This window comes from Zosterops lateralis (genome assembly GCF_965231275.1).
Source record: "Zosterops lateralis genome assembly, chromosome: Z".
Classification (NCBI taxonomy): Eukaryota; Metazoa; Chordata; class Aves; order Passeriformes; family Zosteropidae; genus Zosterops; species Zosterops lateralis.
Window position 1 is genome coordinate 62488326 of NC_139800.1, and position 14400 is coordinate 62502725.

A 14400-nucleotide genomic window follows, 5' to 3' on the forward strand; every position below is an offset into this window, starting at 1 on the left:
AATTTTTCCCTTCTACCTTCCACCTAGGAAACCTTCTCTCAGTTCGGTCAGTTCTTCAATCTAGTGTGCCTTCTCCCTAGGCATATTTTGGCCAGGCAGGACATCTTCAAGAAATAGTTTTCATCTGCATTTAATAGAAATATTCTTATATAACATTACAGCTGCTTCCACATTATTCAAGCAAGCAGGAAGATCGCAGCAAGATGAAGTGGATTACCCTCCATTCTTGAGCAATGACAGAATGCTACCAGGAAGTGTTTTGTTTCCCTCCCACAGCCTCATCATCACTTCTTCTGGAACCTGAATCAAAATATTCAACTTATTATGTGTATCTTGAAAGCCACAGAGCCTTAGTCACAGAGCACGACTCAGTTGTGCTTTTAAAAACTAATTCACACTTACCATAACACACACACAGAGCAAGTCTGTAGTATGTGCACCAAAATATTTCCAGCTTTTAGGGACAGCCTTGAAAGGAGAAACTGGGGAAGAGAGGTCAGCATTAAGTGGAGCTGTCAGGTGTTGGTGATTTTTATCTGCAGTGACTGGAAAAGAATATTAGGGAGGGGGAATATTAAGACCTATTTTCGTATTCAGATTGAGTTCGACAAATGACAGTTTTTCATAGAAATCTCCTTGGAGAAGTATATTTTTGCAAGTTACATTACCAGAGATAAGGTACCAACAGAAGGTGAAATAAGAGAGTATCTGCAAGGACAAACTGAAGAGGGATTATATGTACACCGACAGAGAGGTCAAAAAAATCAAGAGCAGCAATATTTCAGCAAGTGGTGCTTGGATAAAAATGCACTGAAAAATCACTCATGAAAACTTTGAATCTCACCAGATTTTCAAAAGAAGGTTAAAATGAAAAAGAAAACTGGAATAATTTTCCAAGGTATATACCACGTTGACATAGGACTAAATTAGTACATTACTTCAGTAAAATACAGATAGTTATCATACGATAACATGTCAAAGTGATAGTGAAAGCACCTCCAATAAAGACAATAAAAATATACAGGATTATTAATTGTTCATTATTAACACTATTATTATGGCTGCATGGATATCAAGGAAAATATGAAGTAAACAAATATCCAAGCTTTTCAAAGAGCACCTACTTTGTAGCAGCTATAAGCACAAGATGTTTTTTCCCCCTATTAGCTAACAGTTAATGCCACCTCCTATTCTGTAAAATGGAGCATAGCCATACAAATATAAGCTATTTCTTGAATTCCCAAACAGATTCACTATTCCTGAATATGAATTAGATGAATGATACTTTGTCCCAAAATATGTGTGCAGTCCTTGAACTCTATTCTCATTTACCAAAAAGATTGGTACATAAATTTGGTCTTACACATCAAGAGTTGTTTCTCCTCCAAGCTGAATGTTGCTGTATGGAACCTCCTGCACCTTGGTGATTGCTCTAAACAGAGGATTTCATTTTGAAAACCTGTCTATCAATTGGTAAAAGCTGCCATCTACTGGTCAATAAAAATTATATTACATCATCAACATAAAAAAATTACACCAATGCAGCAAATTGTTCTGGAACATTGCAGAAAATCCTCCCCAAACTTAAAAAAAAAAAACCCAAACAAGAAACCAAGAACAAATGGTCATAAGAAACAGTTTCAATGGCAAAGCTCATTTTAAACATCCTCTCTCATGGACTTCTCTCCTCCTCATGGATCAAGAAGGCTAGAATTGCACAAACCTGCCAATGAAATCATCCTTTTTGCCAACATCTTTGTCCCACACGGTAATATCAATAATTCCACCTCGTTCTTCATAGAGATGAAAGTCAAACTGCTCCCTCCACTGAGGATTCAAAGTTTTTGGAACAATCTAAAGTGAGAACAAAAAGAAAGTTGTATTATGTTGCATAGGCATACACTTTCTTAAATTATAAATTCGATCATTAGGAAGCTTCATACAGGAAGCTTTTTCTGTCTGCAGTATCAATATCTCAAGCAGTGAGAATTAAAAAATGGTAATTAGGAAAGACTACTAGCCAGTTCTCTCATAGCTCTCTGATGTAATAGCAACTTCCAAAATCCTGCAACCTGTCACCTTCAAAAGTCTCCTGAACAAAGGATTTGTCCTGGGAACAGAGCCATTTCTCTGTAGAAAAATTATGTCCTCTGTGAATTGACAGTTAGCTATAAAGTTATGTTTCTGAGCCCAAAGGTAAACAAAGCACCTGCAATAACACATAGATGGTGACTGTAAGTACCTAAACAAACAATTGTATCATATCCTTTTTTTCTCCAGCTGCAATAATAGAGGGAGAAACATGACACAATGGTTTACTGCCTATGGAATAAAATTAGTTCACTTCCAAAACTGTATTTTACTTCCTTTCCTTTGAAACTCTGATGAAAGCAGCTTTCTTAATCATTGTCAGTCCAGTTACTTCTCACTTCACTAGATTTCAGTCCATATATTTCTTACCACACTTAAACTTTCTGTGAAGAACAGAAAGCTTGCAGAATTTCCTACCACAACACAAAAGCAGTATTCACTGTCCTGAGCAAGAACAGAAGACCCCTATTATCTTCCTAATTTAGCAAACACTACTCCCTACCACCACCAGTTCTACTGGCTTGGAAAAAAGGAAGAAAATTCAGAAAGGATTATGAAAACTTTTAATTCACAAAACCACGAAATTTGGTTTCTTCTAATTTCAGATTAAGAGGCCCTAATGCAGGCTCAGAGCTCTACAAATATGACAAGTAAATGTTCCTGCCTTCTTCCTCAATTTACCCTCCATCTGGCCATGAAAACCATTGCGACTGTCATAGCTATCGAGACAGGAAGGTCATGTGCATCATTGGCAGTCCCAGCATCTTCCCTAAACAGCCATTTTCAAACTGGCTGGGAAAAAAAATAGAGGAAAAAAAAAGGCAAGAAAGCCAAGCAAGTCTTCACAATAATTATCTCGCAGATCAACCCTCTCTACCTGTGAAGCTCATACATGAAGAAAACTTTATTGAAACTTGTTATTAAGGACATGAAGAGGAAAATGAGCTTATAAGCATGACCTGGTTTGAGGATATGACAACACAAAGGGTCCAAGAGGAACCCAGCATCAATCCAGGAAGACCTAGTCAGAATCACTCTGCATGTCTTCCCTGCCATGAATGACCCCTAACAGTAAACAAAAGCCAACACAATCCGTATGGAACATTAGGTGTGTCTCCCTGCAAACCCACATTTTTCAGTCCTATGTTTTTTTCCATCTAGTACTACTTTTGTTTATGATGAAATAAAAAAAAACATTTAAACAAAGCTCCAGGTGCTCTGACAGGTAATTACTACAACAATAAATCTCCACCACTATCGAAAGTCATACAAGCTAAAAAAACCCCACCAAACAGGAACAAAGCATTTCAGAAGAAATTTTTGGTCATAGCTAAAATTACCTTGCTCTTATATTTCTGATGCCCCAAGCGAAACTTCACGTAGGGATCACTGAGCCCATTTGCATCCATCGCCTTAAGTTCACGACCTTCTATTAAGGTTACGCTAACTATCCCTCTCCATAACTGAGACTTTCTGTGCAGGTCTGAGAGACGTAAGCTCTGGGTCTGAAACTTTAGGAAAACAAAAGCACAGATTTAGTTAACACAATTCCAAAATTTCCCTCAGCTTTTTAATGTTCTGTTTCGTGTAACTATGAATGTAAAACAACCACCTTAAGCCATTTTGAAGCTATTTTACAGTACATATGTAAACTATATTGCAAAGAATTACTCGGAGAGTAATAAAATAGTGACAAGTACACAGGTAATGCCATATGCTGCAGAACAAATGCTGCTCAAGGAAATGTTCATTTTTTAAAAAGGGTGTTTTTTCTGCTTCACTTCTTCCTCTGCTGATAGAATAAATGTTAGAAAGACTCTTTTATTAGTAGCGTATGATTGAATGAACTTGAACAAATTATGTTTATAAACATAAAACCCCAGTGAGAATATAAACTTTCCTCATAATAACATAATATAAACCCACATGGATCAAGGAAAAATAATTCAATTATTCAATTTATTCAACATTCATTCTTACTTCTGAAGTAATGTGGTTCTCTCAGAAACATGAATTAAGTACCAGCACATAAGTTCAAGAGTTTGAAAACAAGAGAACTTCTGTTCAGAATTGTGTAGAGAATTGTGGACTTGTGAACCTTCAACCACTGATTCACACACACAGACCAGGCAACTACAGCTTTTGTCAATGAACTCCACTGGGGGTTGAGAGCAGGAGGATACAAACTTGAGTAACTTGAGATCATTTCCAGTTTGCTCTAGGCTACAATGGGTACAAGGTACCAGAACTGGGGAATCACCTTTCCACTCCTGAGAAAGGCAAATGTGTCTTGGGTGCATCTGAGAAGAAATATTGGTGAAGGCTCTCCCTTCTGTTATTAAACTTTATACATTCAAGGCTACCTTATCTATAATCAGAACACTAGATAGCTGAACAATATTTAAACTTGCAAATTATTTTCTCTAGGAATCAAAAAAGCAATGCTGCATGTATATTCTGCTGTAACTATAACTTTATTATGCAATGTAGTTTGAGCAACAAAAGCTATGTGGGCTCAGCAACCCTCTACACATGCAGGTCTTGCATGCCTGACTTCATCCCTCACAGACCTGTAAGAGGGTTTCAGTGCAGGTTTGGTTTGAGTCATTTAGATGGTAAACTCAGCTGGACGGCTACAGCTATGCAGGTGCTCAGGACAGGGATTTATTACCCAGAGACAGTGACAGAGATTAGTATGGATTATAGTCACACTCACCCAGCCTCCAGAGAGAAGAGACTTAAGAACTGTGGCCACTGGGCTTGGAGCAAATCTGATTAACATAATTTTTGCAGTATTTCAGGTATTTTTTGGCATGCATTTGTGTTTTTTAATGGTTATTCATTCCAAGTAGTATGGTTATTCCCAAAATATTTCACTATATTTATTAAAGGTTTCTCTTCCTGAAGTGAAGGATTTGACCAGAGAGAAGCTTCTCACAAATTTGCTGCTTCTACAAAGGCAAACAAGGAACTGTGTGTGGAATAATCTTGAACTTGACCTGGGACAGGAAGCAGCAGTGGGACATCAGAAAGTGGACATTCTACAAAAATCAGGGAAGAATTGGGAAAATCAGTTGCCAGAAGAGATTTAATTTACAACTTGGGAACATTATATAAACTTCAAGGTTTTTCTCAACACTAATACACCTTTCGTTGAGGGCATATTGTCAACATTGCCAAAGACTTGACTTGTGAAGAAGTGATATTTTTTTTTTCTTGTTCCAGTCTCTTAGAAGGCTTAGAGCAGAAGAAAGACTGGGTAATAAATAACCAACACTGACTCTGTCCTGAACACAAGATGATCAGAGATAAAGAAAGAAGGCCGGACACGTTTAGGAAGATATTTTATACTGGGAAATAAGCAGTGATTGAGACTTCTTCTGCAAAGAATATACAGTTCTTGGGGATGTTTAAAGAGCTGAATAGGAATCCATATGATTTCCAGGATTCTATCATGAGTTTTCATTCACAACTCTTCTGAAGTAAATCTTAAGCACACTGCATAGCTCTCCATTTCTTTATCAGTGTGACAGTGAAAAATTTAGAGAGTATAGTTGATCTAAAGTCCCTATTTTCAGCAGCTCTTACAGTAATTTGCTGCACTAGAGCATCTGTCCCATTATCAAGCAAGGTGACTTTTTCTGACCAGTCAGGAGTTTCATCAGTGGAGGTAATTTCCATACAAGGCAAGATCTAGATGACCAAGAGATGGGTGTAAAAAACCAGACAGGTCAGACAGGAGTTTACGAGAGTCAGGCAAGAGACTGGAGAATAAGCATTCATGTGCTGCTGGAGGAAGCTCTCCCAGGCCAGAGCCACATCTCTCAGTCAATGACAACCAAAGCTTTATGCAGAGTCCAGTGGCATCTTGACTGACAGTGAAGCTCCAGAGACTATGTCTCGCCATGCTGGAAGAAAAGCAGCCAGCTGATAAAAAGAGGTATTGCTTGGTTGTGGCTGTTTCCTGAGGTAAGGAATGTGGACCGCAGCAGTGCTCATTTCTGTTCTTATTGGTAGCGCACAGACACATGGAACAACAAAAGGGAGACGTACTGAAAGAGTCAGAGTATAGTTCACTGGAGCTAAAGCTATTGAGATTTCCTGGACATGAAAGGCATAGGCTATGTGGCCTTCTCCAGCAAGAGTAACTTCCAGCTGGCACCTTTCTTGTTTCTAAGCAAGACTGAAGGGAATCCAACATACTTTTCTTCCAGTGGAAACCACACTTATTCTCAGAAATTACAGATAATTCACTGGCATAACCCCTTTTTTCATATATAATGGTTCTTGTAGGAAGAAAAACAAGTCAAGTCTGACAAAAAGCGAATAGCTGAAAAAATGGGAAAGACTAATCTCACATTTTAAAGTTCTTTCCTAATGAATTTAATTTCACAGAGTGAGACAGGCACATTTCTAGGCACATTTCTAGGTATCTAAGAAACCTGTAAAATCCAGCCCACAGTGAGATGTAAATTCAGAAGGGTAACCACAAGAATAAAACAAAGAAATGAGGGTGTATCTTTCTCAATTTCTCCTACGAAGAATTATATCTCATGACTTATTCTTAGGCAACTTGTTTCACTCAGAAAGGATGTAGTGAGTATTGGAGCCTAAATTCACTCTTGTGCCACAAACAGAAAAAAAAAAAAGAAATAGAACAGCTGTTCATTTATCTGTAAAAAGGTGGGAAGTTACAAATTTCATATATAATGCCACAATTTGGAAAGAAGCAAGATCAAGATCTCAGTCCACAACCATCATTAATGTAGGACTATTATTTACATTATTCACATTTTTGTGCAGGATACAGGCATGGTGACTCCCACCTGACATGTTCTAAACCCTCCAAAGAGAGGGGGTGGTGGGTAAGTTGCAGCCTGCATGGAATGAAGTTTTCTCCCTCTCTCTTTTTCCAAAAGGAAATTTAAATTTGACTTCTGAAAAGGAGTCTTTCATGTCAAAGGATGCTCAAAGCTACCTGTGAAAGAGAAACCCACATATTTTCATATCCGTACATTGCTTTAATGGTTAATAAACAGCATGCAAACCCAGCATTTTCTTATGTGAAAACCACAGCTTTCATTTGTGTTCCACCTATTCTGTGTAAATGTGATGTAGTGGGTGGGCAAGGGGCATCAACAGGAAAGAATCATCTGACAGAACTGCACCCTCTGCTAAATATGATTAATACTGCTAGCCAAATGTCAGAGCTGAAAGATGATCTAATAAACATGACTTAATACTCTGCATGCATTCAGGTATTTCTGGATAACATTAAAGGATGGGAAACCAACTAAGCTTAGTCAGAATCTGGGCACCGATCCCAGGATAATCAATACCACATTGTTGATAAGCTATTGTTACTTTTATCCAAAGAAGAGATGCACTTTGTTGGTATTTTTGAAAATCCCCTCATATTTTTGTTTATTCTTGGGTAACTAAGTGTCCTCTGAAACTTTAGGCCATATCGATTTGGAGAAACCCCACATATTGTCCTCTCCCAGCTCAATCTCATTTCTTCACTGATCAGCCCTCATGCCCTGAAAAGAACTAGCTCTCTCACTGACATGTGCTTGTGCAAACAGACTCTGCTTTTATTAAATTCCCTCCTTATTACACATACCCCTGGGACACATTGCTCCTCTGAGTCCTGGAACACAATAGACAGAAATAGAACAGTCTACCACAAACTTATTAATTTTTTTAAAAAAGCAAATCAATAATGCACTTATATGTCCTGCAGAGGCACTTCTATCCAAAAAATGATTTTGGTTTCGAAGCTTATGTCCTGGGGTGACTTTATGATGCTTGTAACCCCAATTGTCTGTTCTGTTTTGGATATTATGTTCTGCACTTAAGACTGGTTCCGAGAGCAAAGTGGGGGAGAGAAGAAGTGCACAGTTTGTTTTCAGAACCTGAACACACTCCTCTGCATTCCCTCCCATGGACTATGGTGCCTGCAGCACAGACAGCAGGAGAGAGCTCTCCTTGGCTTTTAGTTAGTTTTTAGCTAGCTGAGGCAGAGAAGTTCCCCGGACTGTGGTTTTTCTGTTTCTTGGGACTGCTCAGCCTGCTCTGGTCTGCACTGAAAACCCAGCAGAGCCCCGGGAGCTCACCCCTGTGTCCCACCGGGGCCTGGGATGTGCCACTTCCCAGCGCCGAAGGGACTGATGAGAGACTGAGGAGCCGAGCTACACCCCACAGCAAGGATCTTCTGAATTTGCCATCTCTTCAGAGCAGTGGGAGGCTCCATTGTTTAATATTATTCATTTTTTATGCTTGTGAATACTTTGCTTGTTACATAAACAGTGTTTTTCCACTTTTTTCCAAGAATATCTTCTCCCGAATCAGTTGGGGGAGGAGTCACTTGAATCTGTTCTCTAGAGGGACCCCTTTGGGAGTTTCTTCCCAAATTTGCCCTAAAACTGGACAGCTTGAAAAAATATCAATCAAAAAATTAGTGGAAAAAATACAGAAAAATACTTCGCTCCATCACTCAAGAGAGCACAGATGTAAAAAAATTCAGCAAAGTGAATCAAAGTCAGTGTTGCAAATTACTGCTGTAAATTCATGTAAACAGAAGTCCTCTCCCCAGTTTCTAGGATGCTCACAGAGCTTGGATAAACAATGTAAAATAAAGACTGAGAATTTCAGTAGATACAACTGCTAGTTCTATATACAAAACAATGAATAAAGCAAGGGACAGTCACATGTATTTGCAATGCTTTTCCTATACTAGGAATGACACAAAGTATGACCTTGTAGAATTCATCAGCATTTTAGTCACTGAGCTACAGAAATGCCTTCAATGGTATCATGATGATTCCTTCTTATTTTTTGCTCATTGTAACTTAGAAATTTTTCTAAATGGACTACTATTGTTAATTATTGTGATACGAAAGAATGCTTCCCTTAACTTTTTATCAAATAAATTTTAGATTTTAGGCTCTTTTAACTCTAGGTGAAGCTAATAAAAATTTCTACAGTTGAGAAATTTCTACACTGCCCTACACCCTGAGTATTTCAACTGCCATGTTAAACCTGGTTTATGGAGTTTGTGCTAACAACCTGATACTGCTACTGTAGAGCAATGCTATTGTGACACTACAATATTTGTAGTAAGAGCTCATACTTTTGCAGCATATTATTGTGCTTTTCTAAATGGAATAAATTGGCATTCTACTTAAGTGTACTTGCCAGATGCAGCTCAGGTGTAGTATGATGCAGACTGTGGCACTCATTGTGACTTGAATTTATTGTAGTAGAGTGAAAACATTTATACAGGACAACAGCGTGCAGAAGCACTTTGCAGAGAGGCTGTGCCAGCATAGTCCTAACTGCCCCCCATTATTTGTCCCAGTAATTCCCCTTGGAAATCGTGGATGCAGTTGTGGCTGTGAAAGTCAACAGGGCTTCTGGTGATCCTGCTACTGTCTGGGATAACCAGCATCAACAGAGTCCTAAAGCTGACATGGACCTGATACACAAAAAGACACTGGCAACCAATACTTGATGGAAACCCTCCAAGCTTTTGGAAATGTAGGCATGAAACCCCCATGACAAAATGCAACTCCGCTGTTTTTGTTCTTGGCTGGAACAGCACTTATCACTCACATACAAATAATGCAAATATGAGCCTCACCAAATATTTGCATAATTTTTATAATTAGATGTCTACCAAACAGGCATATCTATTCTGACTGGTTTTTACTTCTATTCCATTATTTAGTAGCTTTCCTTCAAGCACTATTTACAGCTGCTAAACTGACATCTAGAACCTCATGGCTTATAAAACGCAAGTGTTATTCTCAGTCTTAAAAGATTCTTCAAAGAACTCAAAATGCAGTAATTCTACCATGTATTCTGAAATTCCTCAGAGTTTTGGCTCAGAGATTCTGGTTGAAAGATTGAACCAACTTTCTAAATTCCTCCAATTAAGAAATATCATACAACCATATCCTTATGTTTGTACTTTCAATACTTACACCATGACTTACTATTTACTATTTTATTATCTTCTCAAGAGGCATCTCATTCCAGTGAGAAAGCATTTTGTTTCCATTTTGAAAAAGAAAAAATGCTTTTGATATTAGGAAAAGGCAAATCGGAAGTCACAGAAACTAAGTATTTTGAGTTCAGCATAAAACCATCCATTTTTAGGCCATAGGTTTTGGCATTTTAGTTTGTGCAACTGGAACACACATACTTTTGGAAAAGCTTCTAAAAGAAATTCTAAAAACAGCCAGCAGTTTGGAGATGAAAGACACTCATTTAACAATTCATTCTTGTTTAAAATGTTCTTAAGTTCTATTTTTCAGTTTAAAAGTATGTGCAAAAGTTTCTAAAGGTGAATTAAAGGAAATATAGTTATCTAAATACAAAGAAAAAACCACTTTATTTTACTTGCTTTAGGCAGTGAATACACTCTTTTATCCCCAGTTGCAACTAATCAGAAGTAGTTTCTCAGTTGAGACTGAGGTGGTCCATGCAAATCCCATGGAGTTCAACATGGCAAAATGCAACATTCTGCACTTTGGTGAGGGTTAATGCAAGCACAAATTCAGGCTGGGCAGATAATGGAATGAGAGCAGGTCTAAGAAGGTCCTGAGGGGTGTCGTGGGCAAGCAGCTCGACATGACCTTCTCACACGTTGTTGCAGCCCAGGACATGGATGACCCTCTGGGCTGCAGCAAGGGAACAGCGGTCAGTAGGTCAAAGGAGGTGATTCTCATCCTGTACTCTGCTCTCCTCTGTTGTGACCCCAGCTGAGGTACTACCTCCAGGCTCTGAGATTCTCAATATAAGGACGTGGACCTATTGGAGTGGGTCCACAGGAGGTCACAAAGATGCTCAGAGGGTAGGAGTACCTGCTCTCTGAAGACGGACTGTGAGAGTTGAGGTTGTTGAGCACGGAGAGGCACCTGGAGAGATCTTATAGCCCTTTCCAGTACCCAAAGGGGCTACAAGGGAACTGAGGAGACACATTTGACAAGGGGATGGAGTGATAGGACAAGGAGGAATGGCCTCAAACTGAGAGAAGGTAGCTTGAGACTGAGTATTAGGATGAAATTTTTGACTGTGAGGGTGGTGATGCACTGGAACAGGTTGTGCAGAAAAGCTGTGGACTCTTCATCCTTGGAAGTGTTCAAGGCCATATTGGATGGGGATCTGAGCAGTCTGGACTAATGAGAGGTCTCCCTGTAAGGAGGTTGAACTAGGTGGTCTTTAAGGCGTCTTGCAACCCAAACCACACTGTGATCCAATGACTTTGGGATGACAATATATTTTTAATCTTATTTTATACATAACCTCTTGCAAAATATACTAATTTATCTTCATTTCTGGGATGAATGGGTATTTGGTTCTAAGTGATCAATGTCACTCTGAAACAATCATCACATATTAATAGTATAAATTAAAGGGTATCAATATATTTTAGTACTTTCTAGTGGTCTCAGTTATAAACTACTATTGATGATATGAAACAGAAGAGAGGATATAAGAGAAGAAAAGGTGACCTATTATAATTTCCTTCATTATCATTTTGTTCCTTATTATTATTATTATTATTTTGTTTCCTTATTATCATTTTGTTGGGATGATGTTACTTGAGATGACATAGCACATAAATCTTATGAATATTTTTCTACTAATATATTGGCTAAAACTGCTAAACCACTTGTTTAATCAATTTGTCCCTAAATTAAAGCATTTTAGAAGTTTTCATGGTGTTTCCTTAATAAACCATTAATATAAGAGCCTTAACATGGGCTCTGGTCATGTTCAAACTCAACTTAATAGCAATTTTTCCACAGATATGAAAATGGAAAAAGTAAATGCTTATTCAGAATAAAACAATTTTCAGTGAAAAGGATGTTTCTGACAGAGCTCTGTCTCAAGTATGCTTTGGCTAAAAGGTATTGCCTTCACTGAAATAGCTTTGTTTAAATACTTATAGTCACACAGGAAAACATGAGCTAGTCATGCAGTTCACGAGCACAAGCAATGCCAATAGTGATCTGCATTGCTACACCTTAATTTCAAGCTACCTATGTTACAAAAAAGGCAGGCTTCAAGGACAAACTTTAGAAAATTAAGAACATTGCCATAACATGTAAAACAAATCAACTTATGACAGGTGTACATAAAGTCTCTCGACATATACAAAATTAGATTTAGGAAATTTCATAATGGTATCTTAAAAATATTCTAATATTCTGGTTTTTTTCTCAGCTCTCAGAAGCATAAGACAAACACTTGCTGAAGAAGAACAAATCTCAAAAATGGAGCTTTCTCTATAATCTAATAGGGTTATGCACCTACTTTTAGACACCTTTTTTTACCTGCAAATGAAGTAAGAGTCTTATTTAATATTGATTACCCTGCACCCCAGAGAACAGCAAGTCTTTTGAAGAAATTCTTTGTGAATAGAAGATTTTTAAATTTGTTTTGCTGGGAGCAGATAAAAGATTTGGAATGTTGGAATAGACCCACAAGGTGAATTATCTCCCATGTTTTAACTGCCATACTTCTCTACATAAATCACTAACACAGCAATGCATATAAGATATCGTACATGCATTACACCTCTAGGTTCAAATACTACTTCAGCTAAGATAACCATAGAAAAAAAGCAATGTTTAAACATTACATTCACTTTTTGCCAAATATTCTGATATGCCAGGTGGCAAAAACGCCAACTATTGAATGAAATGTTATCCAATGAATGTAACAAAGCAGAACAAGGATAATCAACTCACTTGAAGACCTTTAAAGGATTCATAACTCTCACATCGCACTGTTCATTCAGGATTATTGAAACTCACACTTTTGTCAGTTTGCAATGGGGATAAACTGTTACCCAACATAGTACATTAGGAGTTAACACATCATTTTCATGATGCAAATCAGTTCTACCCCTCAACATTCTCACAGCTCTTCCTCATGTCTTCAGTTTAAACATCTTAAAATTTCAGGAAGTTACATGAACCACATAACAATCAAAAAACTCCATATCACTTCACCAAGTATCTTAACTTCATGAGTTCAACAAAGGAAACAGACGGAATATTGTCCTGCCTCCCAGAAGCAGACTGTGTGAAAAACGATCCATAACCCAAGAATTAGGAACACTGCTCTCTTTTATATTCTAAGGTTAAAAATAGGTCGAAAAAAGTGCAAATATTTGTCAAACCATATACAACACTGTTTATTAATAAACTCCTATTTTAAGATGTGTATCAATATGGTAGAAGAGTAAATAACAAAATAAATTAATCACCCCACGTAGCCATTTTTTTCTCATTTTAACACCTTTACATGATAACTCCTATCAACCTCTCTAGCTCAAGTCTCTGAAAAATTTCAATTCATTTGCTTTAGCCAATAAATACACTCTTTTTAACAATACAGAGAGAAGAAAAAAGGTTGTATATTGGTTGTATTCCACTACAGTCCCTGCAGTCAAACTCTCAGTCTTTCTGTTGTGGAAAACAGCATACGCTGCTCCTTTTTTATCACTTCCATAACTTCTAAGAGGGGAAAAGCTTGAAGAGCTCTATAAAGTGGAGTCCACTATGCTCTTGTAAAGTCTGGCTATGACTGTCATCTGTGTACACTCAGTGATAGAGGAAATTTGTCTTCAACAAGCTTCACTGTGAAAACTTTGCACTCAAAAACTCGAATCAGTAAGGGAAGTAAGTAATAGGAAAACAAAAGATACTCTTTGGCATGAATTCTTCGTTCACATAAACAAAGGAAATTGTTTATACTTGAGAAATTAAAGGTTTTAGAAAAGGAATTGGGAAATGCTGTCTACTTACAAGAAGTTACTAGATAACTTCAAGATAGGTTAAAGTGCTGTGACAAAGCTGAAAGATTTTATGATTACATTAAAAGATGAACTGTACCATTATGTTTATTTAATGAAACAAAACCCATTGTCATTAAAACACATTTAGAAGGGCAATAAATCCTGTGCCAGAAGTTCCCAGTCCTATATGGCATGCTTGGCAACAAATCATGGTTGTTCTAAAAAAAAAAAAACCAAACAAAAAAACAATGCCAAAAGCTAGAAGACCACATGCTAAAAGTTACAAAGTTACCTTACTTGATCTTTTCCAACTCTTCCTCATTAGCATTGTCTGAAAATAAAATAGAGCATTTTTATTACCTTTTCTCTGCAATACAGAAAAGGAGGCCAACAGTCTCAAACAGGGCAATTCACATTTAACCACCACTACAATGGAAGCAGCAACATGTACACTCCAACAACAGATACACACAAGGCTGAAATAAATCCAGACAAGT

At 37.6% G+C, this 14400-nt stretch overlaps 1 protein-coding gene across 1 annotated transcript in view; it reads right to left on the bottom strand.

Annotated features, from left to right (window-relative positions):
• Positions 1-14400, bottom strand: part of MCTP1 (multiple C2 and transmembrane domain containing 1) — a gene marked incomplete at its 3' end in the record, with an annotated part of 205984 nt that overhangs the window by 121800 nt on the left and 69784 nt on the right. The window contains 3 exon segments of the mRNA XM_083884436.1: positions 1724-1854; positions 3432-3602; positions 14196-14234. Coding sequence (XP_083740562.1) covers positions 1724-1854; positions 3432-3602; positions 14196-14234 — 341 coding nt within the window.